This window comes from Cebus imitator, unplaced genomic scaffold, assembly GCF_001604975.1.
Source record: "Cebus imitator isolate Cc_AM_T3 unplaced genomic scaffold, Cebus_imitator-1.0 Scaffold102, whole genome shotgun sequence".
Lineage (NCBI taxonomy): Eukaryota > Metazoa > Chordata > Mammalia > Primates > Cebidae > Cebus > Cebus imitator.
Genome location: NW_016107417.1, coordinates 2,563,930 through 2,580,749, shown reverse-complemented (window position 1 = coordinate 2,580,749; position 16,820 = coordinate 2,563,930). Strand labels below are relative to the sequence as shown.

The following is a 16,820-nucleotide window of genomic DNA, read 5'->3' as shown; positions in this document are numbered from 1 at the left end:
GGAGTGTGAAGCAGGGAGTGGAAACTGGATGAGACAGAAGGGTCTGGCAGGGGCTGAACCTGTCACCAAGTACTTCATTCATTTGTGTAATAATTTATGGAGTCGTTCTGGCCAAGCACTGTGCTAGGCTCTGGGGACAGGGCTGAGATCTAGACACTGTTCCTGCCTTCATGGAGCACAGTATGGGCATGGGCCTTAGGGGCCAGCAGGAGACGGACATCAATCAAGCCATTACACAAGTCACCACACACTCCTGCCATCAGGGCTGCAAGGCAGGTGTTCAAGCAGAAGGAAGCCTGAGGCCCAGGGCTGCTCACCAGGTGGTGAAGGAAGTGCCAGACGGCTCCAGCGGGGTGAGCATGGGCAGAAAGGGGTGCCCGAGGTAAGCGGGGGCAGTCGATGGGCACCAGGTCATGTCCAGTGCAGGAGAGTGGACTCTATCTTGCAGGCCGAAGGGAGCCACAGAAGGGCTTTTGGCAGAAGGACATGGCCACTCTGCAGGAGGGATCTGTTGACCTGGCTGTGGAGAATGGAGGGGGACAAGGGGAGAGTGGAGGTGGCTTGGGAGAGGTGGGTTGTGGGCTGGGGCAGGGCATGGGCATTAAGAGGGGCTGTGTGTGTGACACACTCAGCTACAGAAGAAGCCAGTGCTGTTGACCCCACTTGGGCATCTCTGCTGGATCCATGAGGTACCTTGGCCCACTTTGGTCGAGTGCAAGGCACTGATGGTCTGAGGGAGGCAGAGCACCAGGCTCCAACTCGGAGACCACCCAGCTCTAGGGACTTCCCAAGGCTGGGCAGAGGGGGACTCAGACCTGGGGAAGCTCAGGGTGGGGAGGAAGCTGGAGAGAGCACTGAGCCAGCATCTCATGACTCAGCCACTTCCACCCAGTCAGCCCGGTGGCATCTCCGCTCCCCTGCTCTAAATTCCAATTCGGTGAGACTGCTGGAGGCTGAGTCAGCCCCGGCACGAGAGCTGTGTCCCAAGGGGCTCCCTGCCAGACACCCTGGCCCCCAACCAAGACCAGGGCCAGACACAGGGCTGGAGAGGTGGAGGGGTGTAGGAGCCAGGCTCCAACAGCAAGTCCCAGCAGAGCAGGGTAGGCTAGTGAGATCACGTGGGTGAAAGGTGCTTTGTGCGTTGTTAAAAGCTCAGGTGAGCTCTCCTCGGTGAGCGCAGGGACTCACTGCCTGAGAAAGTGGCTGGGATGCAAGTCTCACTCTGCCCACCTCATCATATGACACTGAGAACACTCCTTTCCCTTCTTGGCTTCAATTTCCTTGACCACACAATGGGGCCAACGTCTCCTAAAGAAGTTCTGAGAAATATACACATGAAAGTGCTTTGCAAACTGTCCAGTGGGCCCTCTAATAGTCAGGGTGGTAGGGGAGGAGCAATGGCAGGGCTTCCAAAGAGACCACTCAGGGTTGTGCAGGTTGTTCACCGCACAAGGATGTCCAGCCTAGGGTGTGGAAATCCAGCCCATCCTCTGCTCCCAAACCACATACCCCAACCTAGGACTGCTTGGACTTACAGGGTTCCTTTTTCTAATATGTACATGTGCACCCTGAGGGCTAACAGTGGCCCCTTAGACGTTCCTGGAGGAGTCGATCCCTGGAATTATGGGAAATCACTGAGAAACTGATTTGGGATGGAGGAGAAGTGGGGCTGCTTTTGCAGAGGTTCTAATGACAGGGCCCAGCCTCAGCAGTGAGGCACATCTTATAGCTAGGGGCAGCTATGAGGGCCTGGCTGGGTCAAGGGGGTAGTCTCTCCTGGCCCTGCCTCTCTCTAGCAACCTAAGCAGGTAACCACCAAGACAGTATTTTAAAAAACACTCAAGACACAGACCCAAGATGGGTTTTATTGAAATGCCAGGAGCAGGCACATGTCAAAGTAGGCATGGAAGGGGGGACAGTGGTGGTGTAGGCTGTGTGAGTTGGCAGGGATGAGCAGGTCTCATGTCCATGGCCCTGGCATTCCCTCTGCCAGGGGATGAGTAGGCACAACTACCCTCCCCCCAAAATGGCATGCTCAGGCCAGCGGGGCCCCTACCCTCTGGACCATGAAGGCTCCAAGGACAAGGGCTGGAAGCACTAAGTTTTCCCCCTTGTGAGGGGGAAGGAGAGAAGGGGAGATGCAGGAGGAAGGGGAGGTATAGCGGGGATGAGCGTGGCCAAGGAAGGCTCTCCTAGGTGTCTGCACCCAAACCCTGGTCCTGGGCAGTGGAGAGGAGCAGCATTAAAAAGGGAGGCTGAGGGTTCGTCCCTCAGGAACTGGAGTGCCCCAGCCTGTGGGGGCTTGAGCCAGCCCTGAACAGAGGGCAGAAGTTCAAGCGGACTGAAGATGCAGGTCGTTCCCAAGTGATCTAGTCCCCAGAGCTGGAGGGTTGGCCTTCATGGGACAAGGAGGAAGACAGGAGGATCCATCCCCAGCATGGAGGAGGCAGAAGGCAGTCTCCTCAGTTTGGCCCCTCTAAGTCAGCTCCACATTGTTGGCACGGTCAAGCACTCGGGAGCCACGGGCACCACCCCCAAGCTGGAAACGGCTCTCATAGAGAGTGGGGCAGAGGTGCCAGCGGTTGGCCCGGTAGATGCCCAGGTAGGTGTAGACGTCAGGCTTGTAGGTGAGCAGGCACTTAATGCCTGCTGCACGGATGGCTGAATCTGCCTCCAGTACACCCAATCGGTCCGTGAAGTCATCCGTGTAAACACAGATGACCTGGCGCCCACCCTCCTTGGCCCGTGGGCTCACCTTGGCCACCTGAAGCTGGCCTTCAACCACAGCCCGGGCAATGCCAGCCCAGGCGTGGTCCAGCTTGAAACCCGGTGCCAGATGCATCAGCCACTTGCCCGAGAGCACATGGTGGGTGATAGCCAGCTGTCGCAGGGTACCTGGAGTGATGGGCCGCCCGCTGGTCTGCAGTGCTTCCCAGGCTGCCTGCAGGCCCTGCACGTCCCCGGAGTTGGGGCTGTAGCCGTGCCCATACACTGCAATCCAGCCCACAGGCTCTGAATTGGGTGAACCGGGGTCCCCATAACGGGTAACTTGGGATGGTGGGTACTTGGCCAGCCAGGTATCCAGCTCGGTGGCAGGCGTTGTTCGGGCATCAAATACTAGCCAGGGGTCCATGTCAGCTGCCATGGCCTCTGCAGCCAGGTGCTCAGCGGTGAAGCCATCCTCACGGCCACCTGGAGAGTCCTCCTCTTCTAGCTCCTCACTTGGTTCCATCCTGCTGTGAGGGAACCAAGGGAAGGCGGAGTCAGAGACAGTAACTACAGGTGCTAGGCACGGGATTAAACTGTGGCCCTGGGTAAGAGTTACTGTCGATGCGCCTCAGTTGCCTCATCTTTACAATGGGCTAACAACTGTTCCTGTCCCGTAGATCCGTTGTGAAAATTAGATACCTGAGGAGTGAGCGCTCCAGAAGGGTTGCTACAGTTATTACCATTCTCCTTGACTTATAGACAAGGAAACTGAGGCTCAGAGAAAAAGGAATTGCCCAAGGTCACACCCGTAGTGTGTAACAGAGCCGAAAGGTGAATCCAGGCGTGGGAGCATCGCCCCAGCTACACCTCCCGGCCCTGCCAAGGTCCCCTTTTCCGGCAGGTATCTGGAGCGCTGGCATTTAATGGAGGGAGGCAGAGAAACGCAGGTTCGCGCAGCTCCCGAGGCCGGCTCTGTAGGGCCAGGCCTCCTGGGCAGGCGTCATCGGGCCCACTTAAAGACGACGACACTGAGGCCCAGAGAGGGCACGATCCGGTCCGAGGCCAATGGGGCGGTGCCTGGACTCGAACCTGGACTTGTTAGAGCCTGTAGGAGCGCAGGCTCCGGCCTTGCCGCGCCCGCCGCCATTAGCGTCCACGGCCCGAGCTGCGCCCCCGCCCCGGCCCTGCCCTGCCCCTCCAGCCGCCCGCAGTCACCTCCGGCCTTCGCTGCGTTCGACGCCGACCCAGCCCCGGGCCCGACTCCGCTCCTGCCGCGGCTCCGCGCCACCGCCACCGCGCCCCGCCCCCGCCACGGCCGCCGCTGCCGCCGCCGCCATCTTAGCGCCGCGCCGCCACGGGGCGGGACAGCCGGCCACAGCGCCGCAAAGCGGGGCGGGGCCGACAGGGGAAGGGGCGGGGCCAGAGGGGAGGTGCTGCTGGGGGGCGGGGACATCGCGGGAAACCGCGGGGGGGGGGCGCCGGGGGGGGCGGGGCCAACGTTCGCTCTTCTGGCCTTGGGGGCAGGCGGGAGCGGCGGTCCAGACCCGGGACTGACGCGCACCGCCCGGGAGGCTCCAGGAAGAGGGCACTAGGGCCCGGCGAGCGGCGTCTTAACTGGCGGCGCTAGGACCCCACGGGAAGCAGCGGGGGCGGAGCGGGCGGCACCAGGACCCGGGGGAACCGCGGCGGGCGGGCGGCGAGCAGGCCCGGGAGCCGGGAGGCTGCGGGCGGCGGCGCTGGACCCGACGCGGTGAGAGAGGCCTCGAGATGCCGAGCAAGAAGAAGAAGTACAACGCGCGGTTCCCGCCGGTGAGCACGTGGCAGAGCCCGGCAGGAGTGGGCCCTGCTCCCGGGAGGCTTAGGCCCAGTTCCCGCTGGGGAGGCGGGCGCGCCGCTGTGTTCGGGGGCCTGGACGCCCCGCCCCCTCCGTGCCCTCCTGTCCCCCGCCCCTTTTCTCCGGGGATGCCTCTTCCTCCCCCAGCATCCCCTTCGGGGACGGAGGCGACGGGGTCTGAACTCTGCTCCCCTACCTGCAGGCGCGGATCAAGAAGATCATGCAGACGGACGAAGAGATTGGGAAGGTGGCGGCGGCAGTGCCTGTCATCATCTGTATCCTGCCGGGGTCTGGCCGGGTCGAGGGGCGTGGGGGAGGAAGGCAGCAGGTCGCCCTCTCCCGCCCCGCGTTGTCCTTGACGCCCCTCAGCCCGAGCGCTCGAGCTCTTCCTAGAGTCGCTGTTGAAGAAGGCCTGCCAGGTGACCCAGTCCCGAAACGCCAAGACCATGACCACATCCCACCTGTGAGCGGCGGGGCTGGCGCGGGGAGTTCACGCGCGGAGGGAGGCAGAGCCTGGATAGCGAGGGAGGTGGGCGGCGGCGGGGACACCAGCGAGGCCTCAGACTGGTGGAGGAGGGGCTGGGCGTCCCGGCAGAGGGAGCCACCTGAGCAAAGGAGGGCAGACCTGGGGGTGGTGATGGGGCCTGGGCTCCAGTCTGACGTCCGGGGCCCCTTGCTGTCACTCGCTGAGGGTCTGGGTGTCTGGGCCCCTCCTGAGTGCCAGCCCCTCCCCACCTCTTCCAGGAAGCAGTGCATCGAGCTGGAGCAGCAGTTTGACTTCTTGAAAGACTTGGTGGCATCTGTGCCTGACATGCAGGGAGACGGGGAGGACAACCACATGGATGGGGAAAAGGGCCCCCGCAGGTGCGGCCAGGGCCTGGCGTACAGTGGGGAAGGCCAAGGCCACAGGGCTTGGGGTGGCCGAGGAGTAGGGAGACCTCTGGGCAGATGGACTGTACCTTCCCAAAGGGGCCGGAAGCCAGGCAGTGGCAGCCGAAAGAACGGTGGGATGGGAACGAAAAGCAAGGACAAGAAGCTGTCCGGGACAGACTCGGAGCAGGAGGTGAGTGAGGCCCCAACCCTTCAGCCTGCCCTTGGTGATGGGACCGGCAGCCTCACCTCGGACTGAACCAGCTGGAGGCCAGCTCTCGTCCTTTTCTGTGACCTCTTTGTACCCCAGTTTCATTGTAAATTGGGGCTATGAGGTCTCCTGCTGTCTCTGTCACTCCCGGTGATGGGCTCTTGCCTTTTCTTGTCAACTCTGACCTCTGCGGTGCTCGCAGGATGAATCTGAGGACACAGACACTGATGGAGAAGAAGAGACATCACAACCCCCACCCCAGGCCAGCCACCCCCCGGCCCACTTTCAGAGGTGAGCAGCGCAGAGCCATGGGAGGGCGCTGGCAGACTCACCCAGAGCCGGCTCACCCCTCCTGCTTTTCCTGGCTCCTTGGTCTTGCTGATTGTGGCAGATTTGGGGGTGGGAGGAGAATAACTGAGGAGGGCCTGAAGGCAGGAGACTGTTCTTCCGAGAGATCCTGTCCCACCCTGCCAGCGCCCATGGGTGGATCCTGGGCCTGCCCTGCCTGAACTGCCTTGAGCCTTGGTCCCATGCATCTGGAGGGTAGTGGTGGGAGGGAGGATGGGGGAAGGAAGGTCTTGGCAGCTGCCCCTGTGGAGGGCAGGTGGGGCTCAGGCTTGACTCCCCCCTGCCTTCTGCCCTGCAGCCCCCCGACACCCTTCCTGCCCTTCGCCTCTACTCTGCCGTTGCCCCCAGCACCCCCAGGCCCTTCAGCACCAGACGCAGAGGATGAAGAGGATTACGACTCCTAGCACCCTCCGCCCCCCAGGCAATAGGCCCTTTTAGTTGATTTTTGTTGCTCTGGGGGGAGGAGGGAAAATAGAGCTGTTCTTGAATTTATTAAAAAAATTAATAAAAGGGAATCATCAGTGTCTGTCCCAGGCTCTCTGCAGAATGTCATGGTTGCTGTCCCATCCCCCCACCTGCCTTCCCCACGTGAAACTGGGAGCTGGGCCTGGGTCAGTGGCAGGTGAAGCGGTATCAAGGGAAGGAGGTGTCAGCTGGGGAGGCTGGAGGCCCCAGCTCTGCTGAGCAGCACCAGGGCTGCTGACCGACTGAAGGAAGGTGGGAGAGCTTGCAGGTGCTGGGCACTCTGGGGACATTGCTGAGTGAAGGGAGGTGGGAGAGCTTGCAGGTGCCGGGCACTCGGGGACATTGCTGAGTGAAGGGAGGTGGGAGAGCTTGCAGGTGCCGGGCACTCGGGGGACATTGCTGACCCCCAGCAGCCTGCTGCCCTGCCCTGAGCAGCCTCTTGCCTCTGATGGAGACCGTTCTGCCCACTGTGGGCTGCTGTGATGGGATAAGTGGGACAGGGAACAGGAACGGTTCTTGGAAACTGTAGAGTCCTGCGCCCAGTGCAGTGAAGGGCATGTGGGAAGGAGCAGACATACTGAGATTATGCAGGGCCTTGAAGGTGGTTTTTGCACAGGGCAGTGACAGTCTGTTCATCCAGATACGTTTCAGAGCAGACGCAGGAGCTGCGCTACCCATAAAGCAGAGGTACTGGGTGAGGCTGGAGTTCGTGCAGGTGGCCCATGAGGGGCCTCCTGGGGCCCAGGGGACATTCAGTTTTAAAGGTCTACTGGCATGGTGGCATATGCCTGTGGTCCCAGCTATTCAGGAGGCTGAGGCCGGAGTTCGAGGCAGCATTGAGCCATGACAGCACCACTGCACTCCAGGCTGGGCAACACAGCATTACCCCGTCTCAAAAAGAAAAATCTCAAAAAACATATATATGTGTATATGTATGTATAATTTGTTTCTTAACAAACTCACTGGCTTTCTTGTGGGCACTGGTGGCAGCAGGGAACCAACAGAAGTCTGGGTGAGGGTGATGGCAGCTGGAGCAGGGTGAGGTAGGGGCACAGTGAGTGGTGGGCAGGCTTGAGTCTGTGCTGGCCTCGGTCTTGAGCATGGAGATGGCTGGCTGGACATGGAGGTTGAGGGGATTGTTAAGGGTGACCCCCGGGTTTCTTTCTGCAGTGGCTTTGGTGGGCAGGGGCTTCTTCCCTGCTGGGGGCCACAGGGAGAACAGGGTTCGGACTGAAGATCAGTCTGGCTGTGATGAATCAGGGGTGCCTGTGAGGCCGCTGAGGGGAGTTGCCTAGTAGGTGTGTGAACATAGCGAGACAAAGATGCATGTGAGCCTCAAAAGCAGGTGACCTCACTAAGCATGGGGCGCTGGAGCAGGTCACCCAAGGAGACAAGGGTGGCCACAAGCCGGGCCACCCAGGATCCACAGTGGTACCCACCCAGGTTTGTGTAGAAGCAGGGAGAGGTCAATTATCAGATGTCGTGGACAGGAGGTGGTGCCTGCGAGCTGCCCCTCAGCTTTCCTGGAGCTTCCGCCAGTGCTGCTTGGGCCTTGGTGGCGGTTGGAGGGGGCGAGGGGGCTGGAGGTAAAAGACCCTGAGGCATGTGAAAGCGGTAGTTAGAGATCCCAACCAGAGACTGCTCAGAGTGTGGGGCACCAGAGTTGGGGGTGGTTTGTTTGTTTATGTATATATATTTACATTATATGTTACATATATATAAATTTCTCATACTATATGGATGTATGGGGGTGGTTTTTAGATGGCAGGAATGCAAACTTTTAAAGAGAGAGTGGCTGCAGGGACAGGATGGGAGAGAATTGATAGGGTGAGGTAGGGGAACCTCAGGCCAACCCCAACCTGCCAAGGGATAGGCAGTGAGTGGGTTTTGGGGAGAGGATTGAGAACTTTTTTTTTTTTTTAATTTGAGATGGAGTCACTCTTTCATCCAGGCTGGAGTGCAGTGGTGTGATCTTGGCTCACGGCAGCTTCCACTTCCTGGGTTCAAGAGATTCTCCTGCCTCAGCCTCCCAAGTAGCTGGGATTACAGGCACCCTCCACCACTCCTGCCTAATTTTTGTATTTTTGCTAGAGACAGGGTTTAGCCATGTTGGCCAGGTTGGTCTCAAACTCCTGACCTCAAGTGATCCGCCTGACCTCGCCTCCCAAAGTGTTGGGATTACAGGCGTGAGCCACCTCGCCCAGCCAGAGGTAACACTTTTTTTAATTTAAATTTGTTTGTTTTGTTTTGTTTTAGAGCGAGGGCCTCTCTTTGTTGCCAAGACTAGCATGATCATGGCTCACTGCAGCTTTCTGGGCTCAAGGGATCCTCCCACCTCATCCTCCAGAGTAGCTGGGACTATAGGCGTGTATTGTTTGTGTGTGCGTGCGCATGTGTAGAGATGAGGTCTCATTATGTTGCTCTGGCTGGTCTCGAACTCCTGGTCTCAAGTGATCCTCCCACCTTGGCCTTCCAACACGCCGGGCTTACAGGCGTGAGCTACTGCACCTGGCTGGTCTTTGCAGTTTTTATCTTCCCAGGTCTCTGATTTCTCTGTGAAGCAGGGGGCGGGTCTCCTTCCCTGAGTGAGGGGCCCAAAGAAGGAGAAGATAGGTTGAAACAGCCAAGGCTGATGAGAGGGTCAAGGATTTGAGGCATGGAGAGGGGACAGCCCTGGGAAGCTGGAAACTGGGGCATCTGCGGGCCTTGCCTGCCTCTTGGCGCCCGCTTTGGTCACAGTGCTTTTGGTTTCCTTTCGGGAACCACCTCTTCTCTGCTGGAACCTGTGCTCTGGGTAGCTGAGCCCACTCCCTAGGGTGAGGGGTGTGAGTGGCGCTCCAGCCTAGCCCCTCACAGAGCCACCCACACTCTGCCACTGATTGGTGCAGAGGTGGGGTCCTGGGCCCCAGAACTTCAGGTGGGACCATCGGGAAAGCGTTTTGACAAGATCGCTGGCGAGGTGACAGCGGCCACACTGGGGCAGTGGAGCTGGCGGAATGCGTGTGGGCCGGGAGCTGTTGGAAGCCACTTATTACCCCAAGGGCCCATCCCACCTGAGAACAAAGCCAGCACAGGGAGCAGAGCCAAGGGGTCCAGAGACAAGAGCTTTCTGATGCCATGTGGGCACTTGGGGCTGCACTGGCCTGAGGCCTGTGCACCTTGGACTTCTTAGTCACATGAGCCCATAAACATTTCCCTCCTCTAAGCCAGTTTGCTTTCTGTCTTGTCACTGAAAGAGCTCTGGTTGACATAGGGCCTGTGGACAGGAGGTGGATCCCACTGACCCAGGGGCAGCTTTCTCTCAAAACAGATGGGGGCAAACCCAGGGAAGGTAGACCCTTGGGGTCACCAGAAGGAGGTTGTGCCAAGCGTGTGTAAGGAGTAGGAGAGGGAAAAACCCCTGGGACCCTATTGCTGGGTCCATCCAAGAGGTGAGGGTCAGAACAGGGAGGGTTCAAGGTGACACCTGGAAAGACGAGGAGGCTGGGGTGCAGGGGGCGCCTCTCACTGCATAAGGGTGAAAGGCCCGAGGAGGCCTAGGTGGGCGGGAGGAGCTGCTTGGAACAGCTGGCCTGCACCTCTGTATTCTTGGCCTGCTCATTCAGCCTTGAGGCAGAGTGCTTAAGACTGGAATCTCCAGAGCCAGGCCCAGGGTTCAAATCCTGGCTCTTCCATTTACTAATCTTGGACAAATTCTCCAACATCTCTGCGTCAGTTTTCTCATCTGTAAAATCGGGCTAGTTGTTACCTATGCTAATTATATGTACTATGTATTTTCTGTTTTTTAAATATATATGCTATATATTTAATAGTCACTCCTCAGTGTCCTGGGGGATTGGTTCCAGGACCCCCATGGATACCAAAATCCATGGATGCCCAAGTCCCAAAGTTGGCTCTGCAGAACCTGCCAATAGGCAAAGCCAACCTTTCATATCCACAGGTTTTACATCCTGTGAATATTGTATTTTTGGTCTGCAGTTGGTTGAATCCACAGATGTGGGACCCACGGGTGTGGAGGGCCAACTGTACTGTATATACCTGTATGAGGGCAAAGCTTGCTGATGTCTTAAAGCCCAGACATACAGGTTCGAATGCAGGGGAAGTTTGTATCTTGCCTGTAGAAGGTTCATAATGGGATTTATCTGATCAGTGGGCAGCACTTCTCTAAGAGGGATTGTAGGGATGTGGCTCTTTTGGTGCCATCTTCCTCAGCCCGTGACTTCCAAGGTTACTGTGGAAGGGGAGAGCTCAGAGTTCATGGAGGCTTTAATGGGCCAGGATGGGAAGTGGTCCGGTGCCTCTGCTCACCTGCCACTGCTAGGAGTTTCTGCTGACCTCACAGGCCATGGGCAGGGCTTGGCCCAGCCTGTGCCAAGTGTTAGGATGCAGCCTCCTGAGACAGAGAGCAGGGGCTCAGGGGAGATGGTGTTCCTGGCTGGGTGACGTGGCCCCTAGGTACCTCCTAGGAGTGGAGAAAGATGGCTTCTGCCCAGTGGATGCCACTGGACACTGGGAAGGGACCTCCTATCAGTGCCCTGTCTGCAGAGCTCTGCTGGGGAACCGATGATTTTCTCTGTCTTTTTTCTAGCTGTGGGAAGCCTTCAGCCAAGTCCATCTGAATGTCTTAGTCTGATCTCAGCTGTGCCCAGGGTATAGGTGTGACCAGGATGTGAAACGGGGAGCAGCTTCTGAGGCCAGCATGGCAGCCAATGACAGTGATACTCCCTGCTGGGTGGAGAGCCACTCTCTGTAGCCCACCACAGGGTTCCATCAGCAGATGTTTCCTGAGCACCCAACATCATTACTCAGCAGGGAAATGAGGTAACAGTCACCCACCAAAAGTCTGACATTAAGAGTCTGATATCCCTGGCCAGGAGCAGTGGCTCATGCCTGTAATCCCAGCACTTTGGGAAGCCGACGTGGGCAGGTTACCTGAGGCCTGGAGTTGGAGACGAGCCTGGCAAACAGAGTGAAACCCCACCTTTACTAAAAATACAAAAATTTAGCTGGGCGTGGTGGCGGGTGCCTGTATATCCCAGCTACTTGGGAGGCTGAGGCAGGAGAATCACTTGAATGCAGGAGGAGGAGGCTGCAGTGAGCTAAGATCACACCATTGCACTCCAGCCTGGGCAACAGGAACTAAACTCTGTCTCAAAAACAAAACAAAAGGCTGGGCGTGGTGGCTCACGCCTGTAATCCCAGCACTTTGGGAGGCCAAGGCAGGCGGATCACCTGAGGTCAGGAGTTCAAGACCAACCTGACCAATATGGTGAAACCCCATCTCTACTAAAACCACAAAAATCAGCCGAGTATGGCAGCACATGCCTGTAATCCCAGCTACTCAGAAGGCTGATTGTGCCACTGCACTCCAGCCTGGGTGACAGAGTGAGACTCTGTCTCAAAAAAAAGAGTCTGATACCCCCAAATACTAGAGAGGAAGTGGCTACACAGCACTCACACATGACTGGCAGAAATGTCAGTAGGTACAACCACCTTGGAAAACCGTTCAGCAGTTTCTTTTTAACACACACACTTCCCCTATGACGCAGCAATTCCACTCCTTGGTAGCTACCCAAGAGAGATGGGGGCATAGGGCCACCAGAAGACATGTACAAGGCTGTAGCCCCAAACTGGAAACAGCTCAATGCCCGTCAACAAGAGCATGAATACATAAATGGTGGAATATTGTATGATAGAACAGCAGTCAAAGGAACCGCTGTCACAGGCAACACCGTGGGAAGAACTTGTAGACCTTATGTGGAGCAAAGGAAGCCAAACAAACAAGTGCGTGGACGAGGCCGGGCGCAGTGGCTCACACCTGGAACCCCAGCAGTTTTGGAGGCTGAGGCGGCCGGATCACAAGCTCAAGAGATGGAGACCATCCTGGCCAACATGGTGAAACCCCGTATCTACTAAAAATATAAAAATTAGCTGGATGTGGTGGTGCACGTGAGCTATTTGGGAGGCTGAGGCAGGAGAATCACTTGAACCTGGGGGGTGGAGGTTGCGATAAGCTGAGATCATGCCACTCCACTCCAGCCTGGTGACAAAGCGAGACTCCGTCTCAAAAAAAAAAAAAAAAAAATACATGGACCAGGTGCAGTTGCAGTGGCTCACACTTGTAGTCCCAGAACTTTTGGAAGCCAACGTGGGCGGATCACTTGAGCTCAGGAGTTCAAGACCAGCTTAGGTAACATAGTGAGACCCTGTCTCTACAGAAAAATGCTGAAATTAGCTGGGCATAGTGGTGCCTGCCTATAATCCCGGCTACTCAGGAGGCTGAGGTGGGAGGGTGGCTTGAACCCAGGAGGTAGAGGCTGCAGTGAGCTGAGATTGCTCCACTGCACTCCAGCCTGGGTGAAAAACAGACCTGGCCTCAAAAATTAATTAGGTAAAATAAAAAACTACACACTGATATAATTCGTTTAAGCTAAGTTCAGGAACAGTTAAAACTCATCAATAGTGATAGAAGTCAGTGCATACATAAAGGGTAGGCATTGGCTGGGGCTGGGGTACAGGGGGCCTTCTGGAAGTGTTTTTTAACTTGAACTGGGTTACATATAAAACTATTAAGCTGTACACTTAAGACTAGTGTATTTCTTTGGTATCTTCATAAAAGTTTTACTTGGCTGGGTGCAGTGGCTCACACCTGTAATCCCAACACTTTGGGAGACCGAGGCAGGTGGATCACCTGACATCAGGAGTTCAAGACCAGCCTGACCAACGTGGAGAAACTCTGTCTCTACTAAAAATACAAAATTAGCTGGTGTGGTGGCACACGCCTGTGATCCCAGCTACTTGGGAAGCTGAGGCAGGAGAATCGCCTGAACCCAGGAGGCAGAGGTTTCGGTAAGTGGAGATCGCGCCATTGCACTCCAGCCTGGGCAATAAGAGTGAAACTCTGTCTCAAAAAAAAAAAGTTTTACTTTTTCTATCAAGACCCTATTGCATGCCAGACACTGTTCTAGGTAGTGGCGATTAAGCGAACAAAATGTTCTTGGAGTTTATTTCTGCAGGGGTGAGACAGACAGTAAAGATGAATCATGCCAGGCACGGTGGCTCATGCCTGTAATCCCAGCACTTTGGGAAATTGAGGCAGGTGGATCACCTGAGGTCAGGAGTTCAAGACCAGCCTGGCCAACATGATGAAACCTCCTCTCTACTACAAATACAAAAAATTAGCCAAGTGTGGTGGTGCATGCCTGTAATCCCAGCTACTTGGGAGACTGAGGCAGGAGAATCTCTTGAACCTGGGAGGCGGAGGTTGCAGTGAGCCAAGATTGTGCCATTGCACTCCAGCCTGGGTAACGAGTGAAACTCTGTCTCAAAAAAGAGAAAAAAAAGATGAATTGCATGTCAGATGGTGATCCATGCTCTGGGGAAAATAAAGCGTAACGGGAGGAGCAGACAGTCCAGGGTGAGAAGGGGTCAGCATTCTTCTTTTCTTATTTTTGAGATGGAGTCCCACACTGTCACTCGGGCTGGAGCACAATGGCACAATCTAGGCTCACTGCAACCTCCACCTCCCAGTTTCAAGCGATTCTTCTGCCTCAGCCTCCTGAGTAGCTGAGATTACAAGTGCACACGACCATGCCCAGTTAATTTTTTGTATTTTTAGTAGAGATGGGATTTCACCATGTTGGCCAAGCTGGTCTCGAACTCCTGACCTCATGATTTGCTTGCCTCAGCCTCCCAAAGTGCTGGAATTACAGGCATGAGGCACCACGCCCGGCCTGGGGAACCAGCATTCTTTTTTTGTTCTAAGATGGAGTCTTGCTCTGTGACCCAGGCTGGAGAGCAATGGCATGATCTTGACTTACTGCAACCTCTGCCTCCTGGGTTCAAGTGATTCTCCTGCCTCAGCCGCCTGAGTAGCTGGGATTACAGGTGTCCGAAACCACGCCCAGCTAATTTTTTGTATTTTTAGTAGAGACGGGGTTTCACTATGTTGGCCAGGCTGATCTCGAATTCCTTACCTCATGATTCGCCTGCCTTGGCCTCCCAAAGTAGTGGGATTACAGGCGTGAGCCACCGTGCCAGGCCTGGGGGGCCAGCATTCTTTACTGGGTTCAGGGAAGACTCTGGTGACTGAGCATGGAGTGAGTGGGGCTCCTAGCCCTCTGTTGGGGAGAGGGCTCCAGGAGGAGGGAATAGCAAGGGCGAAGGCTGGGAGGATTAGATTTTATCTGTCAGGTTTCCCCATGGTCTCCTCTGCTCCCACTGCCTCAGCCACCACCCAGGGCCTGACTCAGAGGCCACCAGCCCTGGACTCAGCCCACCTTAGGTGTCCTTGTGGCACTGGCAGCCGCTTGGGCCCAAGAAGCTCGGTGCAAGGGGCAAAGATAGAGGCATGGGGTGCCTACCACATCCCTGCCCTGGGTGCTGCTGGACCTGGGGCCCCAGAGGCCAGAGAAAGACGCAGTGGGGGAAGGAGGGTTGAATGACTGAGTGGCCCTGCCTGTCCTCTCCTAGCCTTGTCCCTGGCCTGGTCGGAGAGCTGACGTGCTGTTGGCTTCTCCTCCTGCATCCCAGTCCTATTCCTGCTGCCTGCACCACAACGCCCCTTGTCTAACACATGTCCTTCCAATCTGCTTTCCAGGTGCTTCCGTATATGTTCATCATAGCAGGCACCATTTATTGGGTGCTTACTGAATTCCAGGCATGCAGTAAACCTGTTGGATCTGTTGCCTTCCCCTTTTCTTCTCTGGCCTTTGCCCTCCACAGCCATGAACTAGGGCTGCACATGCCTCCTCCGTGGTTAATCGGGGGCAGGAGGCATTGCAGCAGTGTGTTGCTCTGTGTGAGCCCACTGTCAGTTCCCCTGCACCCCCAAGCCCTCCTCTAGGAGAGATGTCCACATACCTCCACCTTATGGGTGAGGAGCCTGAGGCTCTAGAAGTGAGGTAGTGGCCCAGAGGTGAGCAGGGGCTTCATCCAGGCATGTGCATGGTCTAGGGTGTGGAGAGGTGGAGTTAACAGCTTACCCCCCAGTACACACCTGAGGGCCATCCGTTTCTCAGGTGCAGGGACACTTAGCTCCAGGACATGGATGTGACCAAGTTCCCACTCTGCTAGGCTATGGGCCCTGAGGCAGGGGACTGGCACCCATGATCTGGGCGATCTACCAGGGGCCTGGCCCCTCCCGTCTTTGGTGCAGGGCCTTTGATGAGAGTGGGCCTGGACTTTCTGGGGGTTCCTTGTAGCCGGGGAGTGACAGGGCTGTGTGACTGCCACCTCCCATCATCAGAGTGAACTATCTCTAATCTGAAATCCCATATGTGTGTGTTCAAATGTCATTTTAAAAAATGGAATAAAGGTCTGGGCACGGTGGCTCACGCCTGTAATCCTAGCACTTTGGGAGGCCGAGGCAGGCAGATCACTAGGTCAGGAAGTTGAGACTAGCCTGGCCAACCTAGTGAAACCCCGTCTCTACTAAAAAGAAAAAGATTAGCTGGGTGTGGTGGCTCATGCCTGTAGTCCCAGCTACTTGGGAGGCTGAGGCAGTAGAATCACTTGAGCCCGGGAGGTGGAGGTTGCAGTGAGCCAAGACTGCACGACTGTACTCTTCAGCCTGGGAGACACAGACTTTGTCTCAAAAAAAAAAGTACATATTCATATATATATATATATATGTATATATACACACACACACATATATATAAACACACATATACACATATATATGTACACACATATAAATATATATTTGTGTATAGAGACATATACATATATGTTTGTATCTATATGGGGTTTCACTATGTTGGCCGGGCTGGTCTTGACCTCCTAACCTTGTGATCTGCCTGCCTCAGCCTCCCAAAGTGCTGGGATTACTGGCACGAGCGACTGCGTCCAGCTATGTGTATATATATTTTTAGAGATGGGGTCTCACTTTTTTGCCCAGGCTGGTCTCAAACTCCTGACCTCAAGTGATCCACCCGCCTCAGCTTCTCAAAGTGCTGGGATTACAGGCGTGAGCCACCCCACTTGGCCTCTAACTCTGTTTTCTTATCTGTAGAATGGGATCATAATAGCACCTCCTTTAGGGACATGTGATGGTTTCATGAGATCTGATGCATAAGTTGCTCAGCACAGTGCCTGGATACCGTAAGCACCCAATAAATGGGCCCTGCTGTTACAGAACTTTACGGAAATAAGTGCCTGGAAATCATTTTGGAAGGGAATGTGTTAGACAAGGAGGCGGCATGGCTCGGAGCTGTAGGAATAGGACTGGGATGCAGGGAAGGGGAAAGTCCATTGAAAAGAGAAGCTTTAGGACAGCAGCGGTGGCTCATGCCTGTAATCTCAGCACTTTGGATGGCCGAGGCGGGCGGATCACCTGAGGTCAGGAGTTCGAGACCAGCCTGACCAACATAGAGACACCCT

General features: G+C 56.0%; 2 protein-coding genes across 4 annotated transcripts; one reads left to right on the top strand and one right to left on the bottom strand.

Moving 5' to 3' along the window:
- Positions 1–1,826: 1,826 nt before the first annotated feature.
- Positions 1,827–4,059, bottom strand: CUNH11orf68 (chromosome unknown C11orf68 homolog). 2 transcript variants are annotated; one of them, XM_017537405.2, is made up of 2 exons: positions 3,925–4,059; positions 1,827–3,236 (listed from the first exon to the last, which is right to left on the bottom strand). In XM_017537405.2, the coding sequence occupies exons 1-2, from the start codon at positions 4,044–4,046 to the stop codon at positions 2,477–2,479; spliced, it is 882 nt and encodes a 293-aa protein (XP_017392894.1). In that variant the 5' UTR covers positions 4,047–4,059; the 3' UTR covers positions 1,827–2,476. The 2 variants fall into 2 exon arrangements, with proteins under 2 accessions (XP_017392894.1, XP_017392895.1); XM_017537406.2 differs by having other exon boundaries at positions 1,827–3,233.
- Positions 4,060–4,198: 139 nt separating this feature from the next.
- On the top strand, positions 4,199–6,502 carry DRAP1 (DR1 associated protein 1). 2 transcript variants are annotated; one of them, XM_017537407.2, is made up of 7 exons: positions 4,199–4,518; positions 4,746–4,818; positions 4,913–5,006; positions 5,288–5,407; positions 5,513–5,606; positions 5,827–5,915; positions 6,271–6,502. In XM_017537407.2, the coding sequence occupies exons 1-7, from the start codon at positions 4,477–4,479 to the stop codon at positions 6,374–6,376; spliced, it is 618 nt and encodes a 205-aa protein (XP_017392896.1). In that variant the 5' UTR covers positions 4,199–4,476; the 3' UTR covers positions 6,377–6,502. The 2 variants fall into 2 exon arrangements, with proteins under 2 accessions (XP_017392896.1, XP_017392897.1); XM_017537408.2 differs by lacking the exon at positions 5,288–5,407.
- The last annotated feature ends 10,318 nt before the right edge of the window (positions 6,503–16,820 follow it).